The sequence below is a fragment of the Lampetra planeri genome, chromosome 34, assembly GCF_965212315.1.
Source record: "Lampetra planeri chromosome 34, kcLamPlan1.2.h2, whole genome shotgun sequence".
NCBI lineage: Eukaryota > Metazoa > Chordata > Hyperoartia > Petromyzontiformes > Petromyzontidae > Lampetra > Lampetra planeri.
Genome location: NC_136140.1, coordinates 8,147,000 through 8,171,378, shown reverse-complemented (window position 1 = coordinate 8,171,378; position 24,379 = coordinate 8,147,000). Strand labels below are relative to the sequence as shown.

Below are 24,379 nucleotides of genomic sequence, written 5' to 3'. Positions count from 1 at the left end.
CACCTTTTATTTATTCCATGAAGGAGCATTTTGCTTCATCATGGGAGAATGGAGAAGCATACATTTTTAACATGTTTTAATGATTGTTATTAAACATTTTGATTATAATGATTCTAGCAGGGCTTTTCATTCTGTGGAATGAATATGTGATTGTTATAATTGTGCTCTCCATTTTGCTTCGTTTTTCTACAAAGTTTCAAGTATTTTTTTATAGTTATAATTACTTTTAATATTTTATAATTATAAGATCATTTCAATATAATATTTTGAACATCTGCAGTTTTAGTTAGACGTTGAATATTTTCAAGTGAATTTTATGCTAAATTTAAGCTTTCCAACGCCTCCTTTTTAATACGTGTTTTCTCCTACAACATCAAAGTGCAGCGCCACATTAAATACGCACTACAATGACAATAGTTTAAAGCGATTTGAAGCATGTTTTATTTTAAAAATGGAAATATGGTTTGGGGGGGGGGGGGGCGAGCTTTGTGACGTCATATTTGAGGGGGGGTCTGACTTTTTGTGACGCCGTGTGACGAGGGAGGGGGGGGTTCAAAAATCGTCCAAAATCGCGTGACGTCATTTATGGACGGCCCCATCATACGATGCCACAATCCACACAGCACCCGCACATTTGATGTTAACCGGCAGAAATATACTCGTCGGGGTTTTTAATCCTTAATCGTTGTCTTCTGAACACATTACGAATTGAAATCATTAGACACTTTTTGTTGTTGTTCCACACTTCAACTGTGTGATCAGTACGGGTTGTTAAAGGGGGGACCTCGTGCGGTTTTAGATATCACTCGCAACTCCGATTAGCACGTTTGGCTCCGTAAGGTGCGACAGAATTTCAACGTACACACATACGACCGATGCTATCTTTGGGCGATACATTGAAAGTTACATCGGCCGACTCAAGGAGACTATCCCCCCCGTCGCCCCCCCCCCCCCCATTCCGGACACGTCCTAACCCACGCAGCCCTTGTTCGTACATAATTATATCTGCGATGCTTAGCCGCTCATGTTTATTCCCACTGCAGGGCAAATGTTGTCTCGTCGGGTCGATGAAGTGGGAACGGGAAGAAGAGGGAAACATTTTCCTCTGCACCCTCCAATGTGACAAACCCGAAACACGAGTTGAGCTGACTGAGGGCATATGCTCGATGTACCAGAACCCATTCGTTTATGCAGGAAGTGACGCCATGCAATTTGCATGTATTTAGACGTGGCTTTAAAGTGCACCTAGCCTGGCACAGGCGTTGCGGTGATGGTATCGTCACTTAGTGGGGAACGCGGTTGTTGTTGTTGTTGTTGTAATAGTATAAGCTCAACTCGTTCTTTCAGTTGGAGCGTAGTTTTTCCAATTGCTTTCTGGCCGCACAGGACCACAACTCTATTTGATCACAAGCTCTCTTTCGTACAAGAGACCTTGTTTCCTTTTTCAAGAGAAAGTAGAATTACGTGTTTTTGTTACTTTCTTGGAAGGTGGGATGTGTTCTTGGTGATTACACGTGGATTCCATCAAAGCACGTTGCGTGCGACCAAAACAACAAGCTTGTCAAATGGCACACACGCTCCTCGGATAGCGATTGCAATTGTAGATGCGTTTACAAGCATTGTGTTCGACGAAGCTTGTGTGGCGTGGGGCAATTTCGGTTTGTGAAAGCTGCATTGCGGTGTCCTCAAGTGTAATTATTAAAATAAAGCTTGAGCATATTCGTGGTTCTTTCGGTAAAGTCACGTAGAAGGGAAAGAATACAATAATAATAAAAATATTAAACAATAAAATTCTCACGACGTTTTTTTTATTTTCTTGCTGTGGATTTCACACCTGATGATGATTGCTTGTGTTGCAGTCGAAACGTCGTGAGAATGTTACTGTTTTATATTTTTATTATTTTATTACTTCCCTTCTTCGTGACTTTACCGAAAGAACCAAGAAGATGAATCCCTGCAGTCACGAAAGCTTTAAATCGAAATTTAGAGCTTGAGCAGTCAACCAGCCACACATCCGCAAAACAGAAGTGTGCATGTTGTGAGTTGTACAGGCCAATATATCATACCAAGGATGCTGCTGTATTTTTGTATGTCATCTTTATTAATGCGAATATGGGCTCATTTTCATTTTAAATCATTTATATTGCTTGGATTGCATCCTAAACTTGCTCCATCAGTTATATCTGCTGCCTGGGTGGATAGCAATTTTATGCATCTGTGAATTTCATCATGTTTTAATTAAGTGATTAATCTAAAATATGGCGCGCGTGAACCAGAATGCATTTGTCTCTTTTAAAGATTATATTTTTACAGGCTGCGTGCATTACGCTCTCTGTGTTTAAACATATACTTGATACCTTTAGCATTCAACAGAGTGGGAACACGTTGCCCCTTTCGTGTTAGTTGTGGATGACGTGGCATAATCAAACAGCAGCGTGGACAAAGAAATTAAACTTGCTTCATTAAGGGTGCTGCATTTACTGCGAAAGTTATCTGATGCTGCTTACCATTTAAAAGAACACACTTAATGGCGGAAAGGCTAAAGTTGCCATCATTATTTCCTTACATGCTCAATTAATTTGCAATTCTTTGGCAATTAGGCCATATTTTTGTTGCCTCAAGTTTCTGCGAGTTCCAGTCTTACGACATGAGAAAACGTGTTAATCATAATATGCCCGTTGGCGTGGTTGGCATCCATCACCGTAGTTGAACAAGAAGGCGCCATCTGAAAATGAAGGTGTGTCATTTGGAAATACAGCAAAGTTTGTAATTAAATTTGAGCGGTTTGATGTTAGTTTTTGAGGCTTTGGTGAATTTAAAATGAAAGTGACGCCTATCAACCCAACAATGGATAACTGTTAACATACGTTCGCAATGGTACACATGACAATGACTTATACAAGTACACTTTACGATGCATATTTAATGCCCAAATATTTGTTAATGGGCGCAGGAATACATAATTACATCCTTCCGCTGGGGATACTTGGAGGAAAAACATTACCAAGGCATTCTCTGTGATGACATTAACACCAAAATTAGGTTAGACAAGCGTTCGACTCCACCCACCGTGCATTATTAATGAGTTTATTGGCTGCACTTTTAAATAATGTATAAAGGCCAATTGGCATTACATAAAGACAGGGGGGTTATGGTGTTCTAAGGTTTTCAAGGTCAGTTTTTTTCTCAAATTTCTGTCTCCTTTTTTCTTCTTCCAATTTTATCTCAATTCCACTTTCAGTATCACGTCGCTAGACGAATTATTTATTAGAATTTTCCACAGGGCATCACGACCCTTCATTTTAGAGAACGGCCCACAGAAGCAGATATCACAGAACTACCCCTCAGAACATTTCAAGTGACATCTGGTCCACAGTGCAGAGGGCAACACTTTCCCCATCACTGCATATAAGAGTGAGGTTTGTTGCATGAAAATGAAACCGATTTTTTTTTTGAACTGGAATTTAACCAAATTAAGTGGATTACCAAATTAAATTTGAAGGTTTCTTTTAAGGTAATGTTTGTGTAAATCAGAGAACTGCCTGAAAGCAAGTTTTGCGATGTGATTTTCATCGGCATCTCAAAAGTAAAAAAATATTGGTGGGAATAGCCCAACATCTGACTTGTTTTTGCCAGGATTTCTGGATTTAGGTTGTGATGAGGGCGGTGGTTATTGTGATAGAAAGTAATGGTTGGAGCAGGTAAGGACTACATTATTGCGAAATCTTTTCAGGCTGTGAGATAGTGTCAAATATTTGATGTGATTGCCCTCAGTGGAAACAATGCTTGAAGGTTATTATGTATGTGCTGGTTGTTGTTTTAGAGCTGTTTTTCTACGGCACGTAATAACAATGTGTCTTTTTTTCATCTGAGTGATAGAAATAGTAACAGATATTCAATATGAAGAAAAGTATATAAGCATTTCTGGTAACAAGTCTTCCCGGTGTATTATTGAGACAATTTCATGGTGTCAATTATTTTTTTCCCTTCACCTGAGATGTTAAATGAATGAATTAATGCAAATTTACAACCCTACATGAATACACTGTTGTTATATTCACGATGGTGGTGGGGGGGGAGGAGGTGTTTGATCATTCCTCCCAATACTGATTATGTTGCAGGGTTAGTGAAAGGGATAGGGGGCAGGACCGGTTGAGATATCACTCGTTGCTGATCTTATCCGTGACCGGAAATTTAGCTGGGTTCACGTTTCATGCGGACTGCACCTGACTACCATGCCGTCACTCCACCCCCTGCCATTGTATTGCAGTGCAATTGTAGTAGGGGGGGTGGGGGACGGTGGCCCAGCGGTTAGCGCACCACATTGTCACGTTTGATTCCCAGCCACATCTGTGAAAACGAATGGACATCTGTGAAAAAGAGCATCATAGCTCATCGGATTCCTCCAGCATGAATAAATATTCAGATTATGAACATCAGTGACCAGTTATATCTAAACTATTTCTGTCCCCCCCGCCCCCCACCACCACCACCACCTCCTCCACTTAACCAACACTCTAATGACCAGCAAATAAAACTCCACGTACGACATGGCTTGGAAAGGGCCTTCATCCAGCAGTAGATTCATAACAATTTGTCGATATACGTGAAAACTACTTCGAGTATATGTACACGTGCGGTAACAAAATGCATGCCCACGTGCGTGTTAATGTGTTACTCTGTGGGTAGCCCCATTCTGTCAAAGAAGTCGGCGTGCAGCAACATTTGACGAGCGTCGCTCCCTTACTCTCTCTCTCTCTCTCTGCGCTGTCCCAGGGCCCCCGGGGCCTCCAGGGGCTGTGGTGGCCGAGGAGGCGACGAGCACGACCGTGCGGCTCGCCTGGAAACGAGGGAGCAACAATCACAGTCCCATCATCTCCTACAAAATCCAGGCCAGGGCTCCAGTGGCATCGACGGAGTGGCTTAATGTGCACACGTGTAAGTCTTGCTGTGCGAGTGGGCTCTTGCTGGTTAGGCACCGCCGCGTAAACATCACGTGGAAAGTTTGTAATGTAAATACAAGTCGAAATATACATATATACTCTTAGGTTTTTTCGGTAAAGTCATGTAGGTAAAAAATAATAATAATAAAATAAAATAATAATAAATGAAAATAACTAAATTTAATCTCGACGTTTCGGAGGCAACACAAGTCTCCGTCTTCAGGTGGGACCGTCACAGCCAAATATACTGTATCATATAAATATATATAAAAGTAAATTAAACAATCAGCGGATTAAAGTTACTCCTTTTCTTTCATTTCGAATCTATTCAGATGTAATAAATTGAAACGCAACTGAAAAAGGGCTCCTTCTTCTGACTGTCCTGGTGAGATTTCTATTTCAAAATTAAGTGAAAGGGGTGCGAATTGGAAACCTCATCCAATAACAAGTAGCTTTTACACGCCTATGGATATCCATTTGCGTTTGGATATCCATATGCAAATGAGCTTCTCCCTCCCTATGATTCCCCCTTCCCACCCACCCCACCCCTGACAACATCAGCACCGGCATCGCCCCACCAAACATTCGACCCCGCTGCAGCGTCGTCCCGATTTGAGACAACCTCTCACGGTCCAGTCCATCGTGGCCTTGCCAGGGCGATGCCCAAATGTGGGATCTGTGTTTTTTTGTGGCACGATAATGCAGCGGCTCTTTCACAATGCAACTTTAGCACCACTGCCTCTGGAAATTGACAGAGACCGCCGAAGGGCTTACTCGCAATAGCACTGGCAATGTCATTTATTTTTAAATAAAGAAACTAGTCATGGTAGTGATAATGTCATTTTATTTTCTGGGGAAAATATAACCGAGTCTCGAGACTCATTGTCACGAGGGTTCCCCTTCGAGTTGTTTGACGATTTTCTTTTTAAGTACGTTTATTTTTGCTCGGGATGTAAAACTAGAGCACCCAATGCCACGTGCAATAACACGTAAACATCAACACCGATGCATAAAATAAACAAATTTTCGGTACTGCCAAAGGCCCCTGACAATTTGCGAGTTTCAGAAATCTACAAGATTCATCAAACTTTGTCTCCAGCACGCCGGACGATAGGCATTGCTCCACTGCACGTCTGTAATCTATAATCTGCACGTCAGAATCCGACTTTAAACGCAGTGGTTTCCAATGTATTGCTGCGCTATTTGGCAAGAAAAGCGAAGTAACACCTGCTTCATAATACACTTTTCTTTTTGGGGGTTGGACTGCTTAAATATAAATATGCCCGAATTCTGGTAAATCTAATGAAGCGGGTTATAATCACTAACAAAACCTCGCACTCAAATTGTAAATGTTGTGGGTTTACACTCCAATACACCGGTATGCTGAAGTATAAACTAATTGGGACGTTTTGTTTACGTGATAAACCTTAAAATCGACTGTGTCGGGTTGTAGTGGGTTAACGACACATTTATATTTACGCGATATAACCCAAAAAAACCTTTATTATGACTGATCTGGTCGCAAAGGCCTAGGTGTTAAACCAGCACTTGCTTCATGTTTAAATATGAAATATACTGGCTGGGTCAGCACTGGTGTCATGCCACTCCTACTTGTGACACAATGTGTGTGCATATTAATGCCACTTTTATAGCAGAGGCCTGCGTCTGTGTGTGCATATCAACACGATGTCACAATTGCAATGGAGACTACGTAGTGTATAAAGGTATGAAAGGCCCTCAAAGTAAAATACTGTCTGTGGCAATGGCAACCGTTGTGTAAGTTACACTGGCTTGACACATTTTACACGTCGGTTTTGTTTAAGTGTTAGCTTTGATGCGCGGTGGAAATGGGGCATATATATATATTTTTACAAGGCGATTCTGGAAAACGATGACCGTAAAAACTCGTCCGTGAAATATATATATATACATGTGCGAGGCTACTGCTATGGATAATTTATTCGCAGCAGACCAGCTGTGCGTTTGTAGGTTTGCATCCTGGTTTTTGTTTTTTTAACAAGTGCTTTTTGGAGTTAAACGCGTGTTTTTTTTTTTTGACAGCTCCAGATATAATTTCTGGAGATTCTGAACAGGCCACGGTCGTTGGTCTCACACCATGGATGGACTACGAATTCACAGTACTCGCCATCAACGCTTTGGGGGAAAGTGAAGCCAGTCGCCCATCAAGAATGATTAAGACCCTATCAGCTGGTATGGACACTAGGATATTATGAGCACCGCTGTCACATATTTTAATTTGGTATGCGTGCATTGCTTCGTGGTGTTGTTCAGCCAAAATATAAACGCAACTCCATTCTGTCTCTACCAAAAAAAATACATGTTCATTCATCGGCACGTTTGCTTTCCAGACCAACATTATTACACGGCATTTGTTTAAGCAAGCACGTTTCGGACCAATTTCGACATTCAGGCTCTTTTCAAACAGCGTCGCCTGCTTTTAATTTTGGCATGCAAATAATTGCGACAATGTGGGCAAATGTTGTCACTTTTAAATGCACTGCCACGAGTCGGAGCTTTTATTTGTTTGTGCTCGACTTTGTTAAGCAAATGTCATGCACATATCCAGTCTAAGCTAAGCCAAGTGGTATTTCGCCTTTGGTGCAGAGGTGTCTCCAGAGATTACGGAGCAGGAAAGATGCACGTTGGGGGAATTTGTTCATTTTCCGTGGGCAAAATTCGGCATCTATTGGTGTTTACCATGGCCAATTTCAGGCACTTTTGAGATAAGCGGTACATTCGAGCGGTCCGAAATTCGATCCGTTCCGCTCGTACAAGACACTCAGAGATTCAGCGCATCGATCCCCGTTCTTCCGCGTTCACATAGAGAAAGCCACAGGCAGTGCATGGGGAAGGGATGGGATTTGGATTATGCCCCCTTCACCCACACGTGCCTTTTGTGTGTGTTGTGTGTGTGTGCATCTCCACCGGTGCTCGCTGTTTAATTTTCTAAAGTTTAATGAGATGCAAAACCCCGCTGTCTAGAGACTTCTCCTTGCCACCGATAACTGCGGGTTGCACCGAGCGCTGACGTGACATAGAGCCACAGATAACATTTGCTGCGCTTCACTCTGAAGAGATTTTATTATCAACATTGGCGCTTTAATAGTGGTAAATTGTTTTAATTATGAAAAAATTAAATCGGGAACCTAACAGAAATCTTGTTTTTTTGCAAACAATAGCTTTAAGTATGCATATATTTTGAAGCCTTGAAATTTGCTTTTTGACGGAACATTCACATCTTATCACCCTCTAGCATTTTGTGCTTTGTTGTCGCGATAATGCATTGGCAGTGGTCCACAGGCACAAATTACAATAACTGAACACAGTGTAGCCATAAAATCTAAAATATATAACAGATGATGTTTTGGACAATTTTAAAAAGAAAGAAGGGCCATTGTCAGAAAAATATATTATTGAAAATATATTTCAAAATATTTTCCCACTTTTAATGCAGTGTAATCAAAAATATATAAAGTAATCTATTATACAACGACATTATCTTCTTGGTTCTTTCGGTAAAGTCACGTAGAAGGGAAATATTAAAAATAAAACATAATAAAATACAATTCTCACGACGTTTCGGCCACAACGCAAGCAGCCGTCCTCAGGTGAAGAACAGGTCTGTCGGAAAGACACCTGAGGACGGCTGCTTGCGTTGTGGTCGAAACGTCGTGAGAATTGTATTTTACTATGTTTTCTTTTTATTATTTTATTATTTCCCTTCTACGTGACTTTACCGAAAGAACCAAGAAGATGAATCCCTGCAGTCATGAAAGCTTTAAATCGAAATTCAACGACATTATGTTATGCTCATTTATTTAAATTTCAGGGCCAGGTCTTTAAACAACGTGCTGCGTTTTTGTTGACATCCTGAACAGTTGGTTGACACTGATATTTGTACTTTTATTGTACATATTGTCACCATTACTGCATTATTATTATGATCATCATCGCTGCAGGTCCAGAATTGGCACCGGAGCGGCTTGGAGGAGGAGGTGGCCACCAGCATGAGCTCGTCATCACTTGGCAGGTATGGCGGCGGGCGGTGTGGCACGCGGCGCGCTTCACGGCGCCTGCAATTCCGTGGCTGCCGAGAGCGATGCGCCAGTAACTTTTACGTATTCTTGGTTCTTTCGGTAAAGTCACGTAGAAGGGAAGTAATAAAATAATAAAAATAAAACATAATAAAATAATTCTCGCGACGTTTCGGCCACAACGCAAGCAGCCGTCCTCAGGTGAAGAACAGGTCTGTCGGAAAGACAGCGTCTGAATGAACATCACCTGAGGACGGCTGCTTGCGTTGTGGCCGAAACGTCGTGAGAATTATTTTATTATGTTTTATTTTTATTATTTTATTACTTCCCTTCTACGTGACTTTACCGAAAGAACCAAAAAAATGAATCCCTGCAGTCACGAAAGCTTTAAATCGAAATTTAACTTTTACGTTTTAAGCGACACGCAAACAACAGGTGAAGAAGATAAAAAAACGCACAGCCTCTGTGCGTATACAATAATACAATAAACCATCAGCAGTTGCGGAGGAAGTGCAGTGTGGTCATCTTGTCTTTAGTCACCATCAAAATGCGCTCCTGCAGCCATTTAGAACGCTCTTTCCTTCCGATATTATGCATTTTTAAATCTAGATTGAAAACTAATTTATGTATGACTGTTCTCTGTGTTTAGTTTGTTGTCCTTACCCCGCACCTCCGATCAGCATCGTTGGCTACGTACGGCGCGCGAAAGAAGTTCAGCATACATTCGTACAAAATAGAGTTAAGCCGATTTGACAAGTCTGACAGCAGCAGTGACACAGCAATAGACAGCTGTGTACCGATGTTGTCCTCATAGCTCATCAGCATGGTGTAGTACACCAATGGCTTAATTCGAAATTCCTTTTCCTTTTTTGCTCAGCCCGTGGCGCCGCAGTTCCAGTATGGGCCGGATTTCGGCTACATCCTGGCATTCCGGGAGAATGGCACCAGAGCCTGGCGCCAAGTGACAATTCCAAAGGCGGAATCACGCCGATACGTCTACCGCAGTGACAATCTGGCTCCCTACGCGCCCTTCGAAGTGAAAATCAAGATGTACAACTTCAACGGGGAAGGACCTTTCAGCAACAACACCATCGTTTATTCGGCAGAAAACGGCAAGTCCATACAAATGTTCCCTTTTTCTCTTATTTATTAACGTGGATTTTCATTTAAACCGTGCCTTGTTGGCAATTTGAAATGTATGTAAAACAGTGTACTTGCTTAATGTCACGTGCGGCGGTGGTGGTGGTGTACACATATATACGCAAAAGCGCCTACAACAACAAGGCCTTGATTCATCAATTGCGGTTGATTCTCATGCTCTTCAATCGATTGCCACGTTTCGTGTGGTGCGGTAAAGTGTGGGTCACTCCCACCTCTTGCATGACGTCTGGTCAGTGTGATCGTGTCGGCCACGATACGATCCTGAGTGGCTCTCCTGAGCTGCCTCTAACGGAAGCCCTCATGCCAGCAGTGGTTACGAGTCGGTGATTGCAGGGCTGCACTTTTACCCGACGCCAACGATGCATGCATTGAATCTTGTAAGAATACAAATAGTGATGCCAACGCAAGACCAAACAACTTTTTTTATCATGAGCGAAACGAAACCACGTTCATTGACGAAACAGATGCATATATATCTAATAATTGACACAAACTCCAGTAAATTGTGCACTGCGACTGACAGTCGACTTTCGAAGTGGACTGCCACCCTTTAAACCAGTGGTCCCTTACCTGGGGTGCACGCACCCGCTGGGAGTGCGAGATGCCCTTTCTGTGCGTGCAAGACATGGCAAGATTTATTTAGAAGGTAAATCATCAAAAAAACACAAATTAAGCACGGTCATACGTTGTTTCATCAACCCTATCTATTTATTAACATTAAAGGGCTGCGAGGCTGCAGTAAAGGTTAAGAACCGCTGCTCTAAAGTTTAAGTAATGATGCCACCCCCGGTAGTCGCCCACGTGCTGCGTGGATCAAACAAATCACTCTGAATGCTGACAGGCACGTCAGCGTGAGCGGTTGTTTTGTGAATGCTGGCACAAGAGGTCACGACGTTTGGCGAAACGGTCCCTTCGCTGGCTCTGTGCGATGATCGATTTGATGATTTCTGCATCCGCAAGTGGCAACGCGTTCTTCGCAGTGGCAAAAAGGGGTCGATTCCTGAGTGGGATCGTGACGCCGAATCGTAATAATTAAAATACTCACTGGGAAATGATGATTGTTGCCTAGCTTGCACATGTTCGATAAACTTTAAGGACAGCGATGATTAAAACTGGTGAGTTACCTGAGACCACAACAAAAAAAACTTGCAAATCATGACGAACTCTTCGATGTGATGCTGTGCCGCGTGCTGTTCACGATTCCCAATATCGGACGTCGCTCCGAACAACACGCGGTACGAGCGTGCAAGCGCATCGGAGAGCCGTAGAACACCGCACGCCATTCGGCTCTGAAGTGGTTAAGCAATTGGCCCAGGATGAGCGAGAGGTCTGACTGCGTGGGTTTCAAATCTCAGGCGCCACAAGTTGCCAATCTGGCCACTTGCTTTTTTACCCTTTAATATTTCAATGCACGAACACATTTATCGAACATACACGTACAGTAGTTGGTGTCTATCTTGTATAGTCACCCTCTTCTGATGCACGCTGGTTGCAGCACCAAAAGTTGCTCCGTCCAACGTGACTGCGAGGAGCCTGACGTCGGCAGAAGCAGAGGTGTCCTGGAGAGCTCCACCTCTCACCTCCAGCGCAGAGCGCATCACTGGCTACGAAGTAAGGCCCCGTGTTTTAAACTCTCTTGTACCCCCACCCCCCACCCCCATTCGCTCTTCCTCTCTCCTCGTGTCCTGCCAGCAACGGTGATGTCTGTCCATTATCAGGGCTGTGGTTATGACGATGATGTGGATGATGATGATGATGATGATGTGGATGATGTGGATGATGATGATGATGTGGCCCCGTTTGTAGCCCTTGGTCCTGCATGGTGCGTGGCTCCCACCAGGAACCGACAGACCAAGAGAGACCCTCCACCGTCCGTGTCTCACATCCGCATGTTGGCTCTTGAACTGCCCGACGACTAACACTCGAAGGCGATTTGAACGTCTATAGTTTTGTTCAGATTCGCAAGGCCTCAACGATTGTTTATTCACTTATTGCAGGTTAATTAAAATGCCTCTCACTGAAGCGTTTGGTGGATAATTTTGTTGAACAACAATCTTTAACGATTAAGCAAATGGAGGGACACTGCCATGCATGATGTAATGGGTTAGCAGACTGTCCTGGCAATTCAATCTCCCGGTGTAGTTTCAATTTGATCCGATCTCCATGCCTCCGATTAGCACGGCTGGCTATGTACGGTGCGAAAGAAGTTCAACAGAATACCTACAAACAGCAGTTGAAATCAAGGTGAACGTTTCTTGATTGCCAAGGCCTCTGTCCATCCAGCGGTATGAATGGGTACGCCGCAGTTAGCTTATCGGCAAAGTCGTGCGTGGTGGAGCAAATTGTGGGTGCTCCCCGTCTTCAAATATGTCTGGGCAGCATGAAGATGAGGCCAAATGCCATCTAGAGGAGCTGTCTAGAGCTCGCTTTATTGGAGGCCCTATCGCCGGCAGAGACACGAGCAAGAAATGCAGGGATGCATCTTTGCCCTATCTAAAATATGGAACAAAACGCCAGGAGCAAAATTCTTATCTTGCCAAATGTTCAACTACAACGGAGCAAATCGCCACGGCATTGAGTTTCGGCTGTCGCGCCAAGATGATACTCTGACCCTCAGTGTTTCCAGTAAAAAAAAAAAATCCTCTCTACATTTATGCCATCTGAGTCACTATAAGCCTTGTGGAACGACAGTTGTTATTAAAGAAGGTAAATTAAAGTTTAGGTTGAGATACGTTAAACCAGACTCTCTGTGTTGCGTACCACGCTTGTGCTAAGAATGCTGCAGGGTTCTTCGCGATAATTAAAATAGCGTTATCGCAAACAACAAGACAACTACGTCTCAATCAGAATCGTTATTTCTATTTTTAGTTTAAATCATTGGCTTGGACGGCTCAAAGCTGTGCAGCGGACGCCCTCTCAATGTTCCATTATCACCCCACTTTGATTCAATTAACACGATCACACAACGATTCTTCTGGTAATCCACGGGTGTCATGGATTAATCACGTGACAAAAGTGAAGACAAAAGCTCGACTCGTGAACCCTTCAGCTTTCGCGCAATTAATCCCATGGAAGATGCCGTGCGTTTACAAATTCATGCCACTGTTTGCATACATTTCAAAAGTACTAAGTAGAACACGTATTCATGTCATAGCGATTGGCAAAGCATGTAATAGCAGGCTCCTCACATTGTCTGTGTTATCATGCAGTGTGTAAGGGAGGGACAGTGCAACACAATCCATCTGTACTTTCCCGTTTTTAAATCCTTTATATTAAGTTCGCTTGCTTGCTTGCGCGCTTACGACCGTGCAAATCTTTCGGTCGTTTTTTAACCCACTTCCCGTGATCCAATCGAGCTGACATTTTGCACACAGACTCGTTGTGCGTGACAATTAATTTTCGTGAAAATTTTTTCCAAAATTTTCCACTTTTTAGGAAAAAAAGAAAAATTCATATTTAATTTAAAATACCAATGTGATAAAAATGAAACTCTTACTCAAGAAAAACAGAAATGAATAATAAAATAAAACCGATGCCACGCATATAAAGCATTTATAGTGAAAAACTTTGTTTTTACGGGCTAATTTTTTTCCAACCCACACTGACCATCGTCGTGCAGTATGGTCACATATCAATGTTCCACAGCCTGCATCCAGCAGTGAATAGACACACCCGGAGTACATGAATGTACACATGCACATTTCATTGGGTGATCAGTGGCGTAATTCTTAGCACACTGCACTGTGAACCTTGCAACCCGAGTTTGATTTCTGGCTGTCTACGTATATTTTTAAAACGTCTTGCTACTGCTTCAATGTGAATACCTGCCCCATCTCAAAATTGCTGAAGTGATACATCAATATATCATTTTTTTGATACTAGATCCGTGACAATCAAAGCACCTGTTTTGCAAAAATATTGAGCTTGTTGGTTTTCATTAAATTTTACCTAAATAGTAAAAATGTTGACAAGATATTTCTGAAATAACAATGACTCAAGTTCATGGTAATAATTATCAACGTTCAATGAAATAGCTATTACCCGTTACATTTATGTTTTCTAAAACCTTTTTCAGAGCAATTATATTCGTTAAATATGTTGAGCTAACTGTAGTCTAAAGTTATTCAACGTAATGTTTATTTGGGCCAAAAGCACTGCAAAACACAAAAAAAAAATAGAATGAAAATGTGAAATACGATTATGTATGTATGTACGTTGAACTTATTTTGGACCGTACATAACCAAATGTGCTAATTGGAGATGCACAAACACAAAAACTGTCCTAAATAAATGAGTTTTCAACAGCAGCTTTCCTCCTCTTTCCTCCTGATGACGATCGCTTGTGTTGTGATCGAAACGTCGTAGTTTTTTGTTATTTTTTTGTTATTTTCTTTGAACCATCTACGTGACGTTTACCGAAAGACCCAAAGCATACTAATTCTTGCCGTCACGAAAAGCTTTAGGTCAAGATTTAAATGATAAATTAGTTTTCAATTTAGATTACAAAGTTGAAATTACATCGCGGCAACTGCAGAAACTACGGGTTGCAAAACACATTTTTAATTGACGCACGATGCTGTGACATCTGTCCCTCAGATTGTGTACTGGAAAAAGTTTGAGGGAGAACTGATGGCAGAGAGTGCACAGACAGATGGCCTGGAATCTAGCGCGGTGCTCCAAAGTCTCACAGGCAGCACCGATTACCAACTGGTGGTGAAGGCATACAACAGCGGAGGCACGGGACCACCCAGTCACATCGCCCAGCTCATCACCAAGAAGCCTCGTAAGTGTTGCCACCCTCAACATAATTTCTTAGAACAATTTTGACCCAGGGAAGCCTCACTGAGCCTCCGAACAATCTTCCGGTGGGTGAGTAAATTTCGAGGGTCCACTATTGTTGCCGAGCAAAGGAAGCGATGCTTTTTTTTTTACATGGTACAGTATTCCCTCGCTGTTCGCGAACTTTGATATCCGCTATTTTGGCTTTCTGTGAATCGCATCTGAAACTCAACACCACTGACTACATGGAGAGAGAGAGAGAGAAATAAAGTGATGAGAGAAAGTGATGAGAGGAAAAGTGACGAGAGAGTGAAGTGATGACAGAGAAAGTGATGAGATAAAAAGGTGCGTTATGATAATTTTCATGAATTTAGTAGCTTATTTCCATGTTTGTTTAAGGTAATTTTTTTTTATTGCTATTTACGAGCATCCCCGGAACATATTCCTTGCTAATAGCAAGGGAATACCGTGCGGTAAAAACACTGAAATTAAGTAGAGTATGTGAATGGAAACTGTCGGTATGGGTCGCCTGTTTGGACGATTGGCTTGCCATGTGAACATTTTACTGAGCGTTATCACACGTTGCGTTTATTTCAACGGCCGTTGACAAACCGCGCTGGTTTAAAAAAAAAAAATCGCCACGAGAATCGCTATGATTGCAGAACCTTGTGATGTGTGTAAGAACGTGGCATCGCATTGAAATTCACAGTGGAAAAGTTTGGAGCCGTGGACTGATGCCCTTGGCCAGAGCTTCTCATATGTTCTGGTTGGCTAATGCTGATAAAGTGTTCTGGCCAGCAGACATGACAATTATCATATCGGTCTGTTGCAGGTGGGGCCCTTTTCGTTATTTTTAATGAGAGCAAATCCACCAGCCTCCTTGTGCAAGAAGGAAGGCTGAATTTCAAACCAGCGTTCACTGCTCAAGGCTCCGTGGCTGGATTTTGGTTTTGATCATTAAAGTTCCACTGTCATCATCGAGATTATAAGCATTGAGGGTACATCCTGTGCTGTGCTGGATTTGTTCTGTAAATGTTTGCGACGGGCCGTGTGATTTGCACCACTGCGGCGCTTTCTTCGTTGTGACCGCAGTGCAAGTGCATCGTCAGAATGTCTTGAAAATGTTTCTGCTTCGTGAATTATAAATTCCAATGTGGAGTTTTGGAGATGGTTGGATTTATATCTTCAACTTGTGTGCGGACTATCTGCGGTTTTTCTTTTTTTAACCACTCATCTGACGCTAGCTATTCATTAAACGGTGTATCTGTTGTTTTTGTTAGCACCTAGCAAACCTCCAAAAAATATCGACTTGAAGCAGGATGGCACCAAGGTTACATTACACTGGGACCCGGTAATTGCCATGGAGAATGAATCCGCTGTCACTGGATACAAGGTAAATTGCATTCAAATTATTATTTGTTTGAGTAATTTATTTTGCTCGGCCATGCTCAGAGGGTTTGGATATAAAAATAATGAAAACGCTGACAGTTTTAAAGCATCTTATCTGACAAGTTTCAAATATGTAATTAACAATCGCGAACACTGCCACATAGTCCTTCCTGTTAGTGCACCAAATTGTGTTCCCATAAGCAAATACTTTCATCACCTTCTTCGTGCATTGGGAGCGAGGAAAATAAAATGTTTACGTCGCAAGCATTGTTCGCCTTTTTTTTCTTTTAGAAAATTAGGTGTTTTTCTTCGATAATTGTAACTGCCATCTTTGGGGATTATGCATTATTAATGAATTAAAAGGTTAATTGCATTTCTTCCACCAATGTCATGCATGCAAATACACAAAGTCACGCTATGGCACTTACTAAATAAAAGTTATTTTGTTTAAAAGAAATGTAGTTTGTTACATTGCACGTTTAGAAGTGAGCAAAGTGCTTTTTTGCTATCATCCAATAAAATAGGTAAACTTTGTACATTACATGATTCTGAATCAGAGGACATTTCCACGACAGAATTTTCAATTCTGGCAATCGCCTGGTGAAGTTGGTTGTCACTACCAGCGAAAAGGTCGTGCCCAATTGTTATACGTGTGTGAATTACTCTTCGACACACTCGCATTCTCGAGCAATTCCAATGAGGGTGCACGACACACAATTGCACTGCACTCACGTGATCTGACCCAGTGAATAATCAGTATCATTTGTTTCCCTTTCTCTCATCACACAGGTGTCATACGTGTCACTGGACAGAGGCACTGACAAAGAGATCATAACCAATGGCACTGGCGTGGAGGTGGTGCTGCCAGATGGGGGAGTGTATTCATTCGAGGTGCAGGCTCAGAGCGACGGAGGCCTTGGAGCCTCGAGCTCACAAATGAAGATACCCGACAGAACAGGCAAAGCGTTACTTTTAAACTACAGCACGTTAAAGCGCGTGTTTTGAAATAAACAAAATAAACAACCTTCCCCTTAAATTTCGATTTAAAGCTTTCGTGACTGCAGGGATTCATCTTCTTGGTTCTTTCGGTAAAGTCACGTAGAAGGAAAATAATAAAATAATAAAAATTAAACATAATAAAATAATTCTCACGACGTCTCTCGACAGACCTGTTCTCCACCTGAAGACGGCTGCTTGCGTTGTGGCCGAAACGTTGTGAGAATTATTTTATTATGTTTTATTTTTATTATTTTATTATTTTCCTTCTACGTGACTTTACCGAAAGAACCAATAAGAACCTTCCCCTTTACCACCGCCACCCCAAAAATAGCTTTTTTTCACCAAAGAACATTAATGTATGGTGATATTCAGTTTAACACGTAGGCTTTCGCGACCAATATCATTCATAATCAACGTTTTTGGGTTAGATCGCGTTATTTATAAAGACCGGGAGCAAGCGCAGAGCCTCACCATTCTGGCGAATTGCCCGATGATGTTGGATGCAATTACCAGCAAAACGTCGTACTCAAATTTTTTTTAATGTTGTGTTTTCACGCTTCAACACACCGGTGGGCTAAAGTAGTGAACTATTTGTCTTTTTGTCAACATGACACTTTTTTGCTGATTGGCCGTGTCGGGTGGTGGAGGGTTACGACACATTTATAAATAACGCGATCTAACCCAAAAACGTTGATTATGGTGATATTGTCCGCTTTATAAGCTTTCATCTTCGGACGTTAATTGTAATATAGTCCGAAAAAAATGTAGAATTCTGCTGCTGTGTAATTTGATTGAGAATGTGCTTTGCCTCTTTCATTTATTGTCCTGGTTTTGCAGGGATGAAGTTGGGAAGAGGACGCAACAATTCAGCAGGAATTGACGTGTGGAGTGTATGGGGCCTCATTTCACTGGGAGTGCTTGCCACTGGGAGGAATGGACTTTTATGAGGATGGGAAATTATGGAGAATTTCAAGAATTAAAACTGCACTGAACTGCTAATGCTTATGTGGTCCTTGAATTTGAAATAAAGAATCACGGGTACAAAATGGTAAATTAAACATTGTGTTCAATTAACGTGTTTTATATGTACTCACTGTTTATTTCGAAAGGTACGTGCATTGTATTGGGATTTCACTGCAGAATTCTACCCTCTTTTAAATTCTCCACCGCTCCCTTATTTCACAATTTTCTGTAATGCATTGAAATAATGGCTTTAATTACAAAATCACTTGTAGAAGTCTTCATTTTCTTGATAATGTATTTTGCTGAACAGAAATACGAATGGGGAAGAAACATGTAAAATAAAGACATCAATTTTGTTTTGAAAATCGAGGAAGAAAACTAAATGAAGGGACACTTTTCTACGTTTACATTTTTCTGAAAGTTGTCAAGTAATGTTTGCTTGCTTTGATTATGTAAAGTTGTAAATTACTTTTCACGCTTAAGTGAATTGACAATGCCCACTTTCCTCTGGGACTGCATCCTTGCCAACGTTTCTAAAACATACAACACAAGAAAGCACGAATCATCGTAGAATATCGTAGTGTTAAAGCACATGATATTTACCTATGTGTTACGTATTTCGTTCTATTGATGCAACCCAATGTGATCTGCACCTATATTGCTGAGCAAAATGGCATATGAACCTCATGGCGGTACCCCCCGGGATTTCATAGTACCCCGGCTCTCGCATAATGTCCGTGATGCAGTCATTTGTAGTCTGTTGATGGTCGGCGATGCGGCAATCGACTCATCTCGACGAGCTGTACTCACGATGCACCACCACTATGGTGTACACGATGCACCACTACTATGGTGTACACGATGCACCACTACTATGGTGTACACAATGCACCACTACGGTGCGTACGAACGTTCAGGGTTTCAGCGCAATCATTGTCTTCGCTGCATTCCGACATCGCGGATTGGCACTGATTTTGGATTGATTGGTACCACAGTCGCGGAATTAAGTACACCCCTGGAAAAAATAGTGTCCCAGAAATAAAATATTTAATTACCTTGGCCATTTAGTATTATTTGGTACCCCGTGGTACCGCCATAAGGATCATATGGTTTAAACAAAACCATTACAAAGTATAATTGAAAGATTGATTGTTGTGGGAGTTGTTTAGGTCTTATAATGAACTCAATCTCCAAACTGAACACAAGGAAAAATAAATAAACTCACTCGTGCTATTTTGCGGTTAACACACGGGCAAATTAGTTCTGATGTTATTTTTGAGTTTTCCCCACCAGTGTACCTCATAAGTCTTGTAAATTCTATCATTCCAAGGTGGAGAAAATCAGATTTCAGGAACGGGATATGTCTTAGCAGTAGCGGGAGCAGCCGTGTTCCGTAATGCACTGCGTTCATGGTAAATTAAGTGCATTGCTTATTTAGTGATATTTATCAGACATTTTGTATCATGGTTATTTCATGTATTTGGGAATGAAATATCAAGCGGTACTGTAGTTTAAACTGTTATTTAAGATTCCTTGTTTTTTTATTTCAAATTTTTTGGAATGTATTATACTAGCTGTGATGTTCTTCAATATAAAATCCTGACATTGTACGTGGCTGCATTGCCTTCGTTTGCACCTTCAACACGAACACGCCTTGACACGGTGGTGGCCACACTCACTGGGGGGGGTGGGGGGTGGGGGGGACCTGGGCTTCCTTGGCGTGAAATGCCAGCGTCTCCAACCGGTTACATTCATTCGTTTTGTAAGGGATGTCACGTAGGTGGAAAAGGCGCAGCTCAGCAATTGCTTGCTTGCACCACTGCTGACGGAAGTTCCTCCACAAGAGGGAGTTCTTATAGCGCCACTCTATAGGATACGTTGCCCTGCCCTTCCATCCTGGCCAGACTTCTCGGAAGAGATTGAAGTACCCACACTTTCACCCCACCACACGCGACCTTCCGATCAAATAACTGCAGTGCACCCGTACATACTGCTCCGTGGACATAGGCGGATTGGAGGAGGGGGGGGTTAGAAACATACTTCACATAATTTACTACCGCGCCCGGGAGATGATTCAAAACAGCAACCTCTGAATTGCCAGTCCAGTGTGCTAACCATTGCGGCATTCCCCCAATACATTGTGTACAATTCTACGAATCCATGCGTAGGTGACATCAAGCGCTGCCGCCGCACACTCTCCACTCGCTCAAGTGAACACAGGTACGCCCTGCTCGCTTACCTGGTACACAATTTGCGTCCCTGGTCCAGTGCGGGAATTGCAATCGCAGCGAAGGGAGAAGTGGAGGCTTTAATGGTGGATGCATGGTCGTCCACTCTCGAACCTCTACGGAATCCTTTTTGAATGAAGGCTGCATCTGTGCGCGTGAATTCCATATGAGAGTCACTCGTGGCGACTGTTGCCGATTGCTTCGTGCTATTGTACGACTGAATGCAGCGATTTTGTAAAATCAGTGGGAATGGAACGTCCTGCCGAGCGCCATTTTTAAATCCTTTATATTAAGTTCGCTTGCTTGCTTGCGTGCTTGCTTGCTTGCTTACGACCGTGCAAATCTTTCGGTCGTTTTTTAACCCACTTCCCGTGATCCAATCGAGCTGACATTTTCCACACAGAATCGTTGTGTGTGACAATTAATTTTCGTGAAAAAAAATCCAAAATTTTACACTGTTTAGTGAAAAAAAATATTTAATTACCAATTGCTTAATGGTGGCAGACAATCATCTGACGCATAGGTGGCAGCCATCTCAAGCCAGAGGACGAGAGGACTCTAGCCGCCACGCATATAGAGGATTTATAGTGAAAAACTTTGTTTTTACGGGTTTACTTGTTTAAAATCCTTTATATTAAGATCACTTGCTTGCTTGCTTACGACCGTGCAAATCTTTCGGTCGTTTTTTAACCCACTTCCCGTGATCCAATCGAGCTGACATTTTGCACACAGACTCGTTGTGCGTGACAATTTATTTTCGTGAAAATTTTTTTTCATAACTTTACACTTTTTAGGAATTGTTTTTATATTTAATTACCAATTGCTTAATGGTGGCAGGCAATCATCTGACCCATAGGTGGCAGCCATCTCAAGCCAGAGGACGAGAGGACTCTAGATGCCACGCATATAAAGCATTTATAGTGAAAAACTTTGTTTTTACGGGTTAATTTTTTTAGGTAAACATCCCATCATGAATTCTATCTATACACAGGGTATTATATATACCATCACGCATGTCAACAGGTTTCTACATTAGACTTTGTTTTGGTGACGATTATGTTGATGCTGATTATGTAAATTTGCAATGTTGAACATTGATTATCACCGAGAAATTGATCTACACTTTAAATACTTTTTTTGGCAGCCAAGGAATGGAAGGCATTTGGGAGATGGAGCGATGACATGAGATCGTGTGCAGGTGGTGCCAGGTGAATTGTTGCATCACAGGATGTTGAGATGTAGTGGCGGCCTGGGGGAGGCCTTCATCCAGCAGTGTATTGATCATGGTTGATGATGATGGTAAAGACTTCATTAGATTCAACTTGCTGCTGTAATGGGTTGAAGCATCGAGTCACCATGATGATAATGACGATGGCGTAACTGTCTTTTCATTTTGCACAATGTAGCAATCTGACCCCGAGCACATTCAAATACCATTATTCCTGCAATTATGGAGAATGTCTGTAATTGATTAACATTGATAATTACCATGTGCTCAATTCAACATTTTATGCAAATCAGTGGTGCTTATTCCAATCGTGATATGTGCTGAATTGCAGCACCTCTGCGTGTGAATAAGGGATCTCAGACGCGGTTCTGAGATATCACCTTCCACGTGCTGTTGTCTACACAGGGCGATGCAGCGCTCTGCGAATAGGTTTATCTTTCTCTCACGAGACGGCACCGATAACAAAAATGGGAAAAGTGTAAACAACAAGACAACGCGATTAATCTCTTTCCAAGACTTTCATCACACTTCCTGTCCATGGCAAAGCTTCACAGCAACCACCTTAGCTCACACTGGAGAAGGCCGCGCAGCGATGGATCCTTGCATCTATTTGTGTGGAGCACCTGGTAACCTGGTTTCCTCCCACATGCCAAACCGCCGTAAGTGGAACAGGCCAAAAGTCACAATTGCAAGACCCATTTGAGAGTCTTGAGAAGCATTGAGTATTTTTTTGTGGGGGGGGGGGGGAGGGGCGGTTGGTTGCCTAGAGGACGTCATGCGCTCAATCATCTTATGATTTAAAAATATTAAAATCCGCCCATTGTGACCTCATTCCTGTCCATCCCTTGAAAAATTAAACCTTCCGTCTCGATTAAGGAAACAGGCGGCTCACCAACCAAAAAAATAATTATTGAGACACGTTTGGGAGCAGAGGTCCTGTCGAGCTTGTCAGCAGCTCCTCTATTCGTGCAGTATTGCCAGCCAAATACACTTCATTTTCACAGACCACTCAAGCCTCTTCCTTGATTAAAGATATCTCCAATTCTGGCATTTATTCGATGCGTTCTCACGGGAACTTATGAGCAGTGCTTGGCCATTCCAGGAACGTTCCAGTCGCAACTTCCAACAGCTCGACCCCTGATCCATCAGGGGTTCCATGGGTTTGGCCTCTCCCCTGCATCCCCCCCCCCAACTGCCCCCACTGACCCAACACCTCCCTTCCTTCTGCAACCAAAGGAATACACTTTTATATATATATATAACATTTTTGTCATGTTTAACGCATTCCTGGGTTAGAGTACGATACAATTTGGATTCGTAAAGCGCGTATATATATGCGGCCACGTCTCGATACAATGTACAGATACAGAATGTTTAACTTATTTCACGCAATGCAGAGCCAACAGTGCAAATCGGATTTTGTCGAGAGAGGTAGGCAGTCGCAGGCCGTGGTACAGAGGAAGGTTTTTGAGTCTGCACTTGAACAAGGACAGGGGAGTTGACAGCACGAATGACCGGGGGAAGGGAGTTCCAGACCATGGGGCAAGCAGGCGAGAATGAACGACCGACCACGGAGTGAAGGTTTAATGTTGGAAAATGAATGCTAATATCTCTGCAAAAAGGTAAAGCTACAGCGCTGCATTTACTTGTTCATGCCACTAATGGTGGAAGAGCCTCCACTAAAGGGAAGTCTAGAGAGCTCCTCTAACGGGATTTTGGCCTACTCTTCCAAGCTGTTCATGTGTCTTGGAATAGTTGGCAGTACTCACACTTTACCTCACCACACACGAGCCGATCGACAAACGGTGGCATATCCATGTGTACTACTGCGTGGACAGAGGCAGCAGAGCCGAGTTTTAAGAAACTTGCCCCATTTCTTCAACTGTCACGCCGGAAGATCGAATTGCAACGGGGTCCTCTGGATTGTAACAGCTGTATGCCAACCATTACACCACGGCATCATTCTAAAATCTCTGTACCGTAGATGTGTAGAAATACATGTGTAAATGCTTACCCCGAGCTCTCATACTCTGATGGTGCATTGTCTTTGAGTTGTGCGCTTTTTGGCGTCATCTGGTCCAACACCATGTGAGACTAGGCTCTAAGGAAAGCTGTCTCGGGTGTGGACCAATCAACTTCAAGGACAGTGCATACATTATCAGAGTTATGTTTTTGTTTGCATTATGACTGCAGGTATTGTGGTCTATGCAAACATGACTCCTTGTAAAAAAAGGTGTCAGTTTTGTTGCCAGATAGAAGGGTAAAAAAACAATTATCAGAAATAAATGTGTTTGTTATCCAGTTTCTTACTCTTCCCTTCCGGCGACTCCTGACCACTGGATCTTGCCTCGGGAGGCGATAGAGGTCACTTGTAGGATTCATATTTTTAGGTTTTTCGGTAAAGTCACGTAGGTAAATTTTTTTTTATAAAAGTAAAATTAAAATAAAATAAAAATCACGACGTTTCGGAGGCAACACAAGCTTCCGTCTTCAGGTGGAACCGTCACAGCACGATTGCTGTATTCCACCTGAAGACGGAAGCTTGTGTTGCCTCCGAAACGTCGTGATTTTTATTTTATTTTTATTTTACTTTTATTAATTTTATTTGTAATTTTTTTACCTACGTAACTTTAC

At 42.3% G+C, this 24,379-nt stretch overlaps 1 protein-coding gene across 1 annotated transcript in view; it reads left to right on the top strand.

The window, feature by feature from the left end:
• Nucleotides 1-19,893, top strand: part of LOC144730096 (contactin-4-like) — an 84,084-nt gene extending 64,191 nt beyond the window's left edge. The window contains exons 14-22 of the mRNA XM_078610654.1: nt 4,777-4,938; nt 7,005-7,154; nt 8,924-8,994; nt 9,876-10,110; nt 11,655-11,770; nt 14,756-14,942; nt 16,219-16,331; nt 17,117-17,285; nt 18,164-19,893. Coding sequence (XP_078466780.1) covers nt 4,777-4,938; nt 7,005-7,154; nt 8,924-8,994; nt 9,876-10,110; nt 11,655-11,770; nt 14,756-14,942; nt 16,219-16,331; nt 17,117-17,285; nt 18,164-18,273 — 1,313 coding nt within the window. The 3' untranslated portion in view covers nt 18,274-19,893. The remainder of the gene's footprint in view (nt 1-4,776; nt 4,939-7,004; nt 7,155-8,923; nt 8,995-9,875; nt 10,111-11,654; nt 11,771-14,755; nt 14,943-16,218; nt 16,332-17,116; nt 17,286-18,163) is intronic.
• Nucleotides 19,894-24,379: the final 4,486 nt, after the last annotated feature.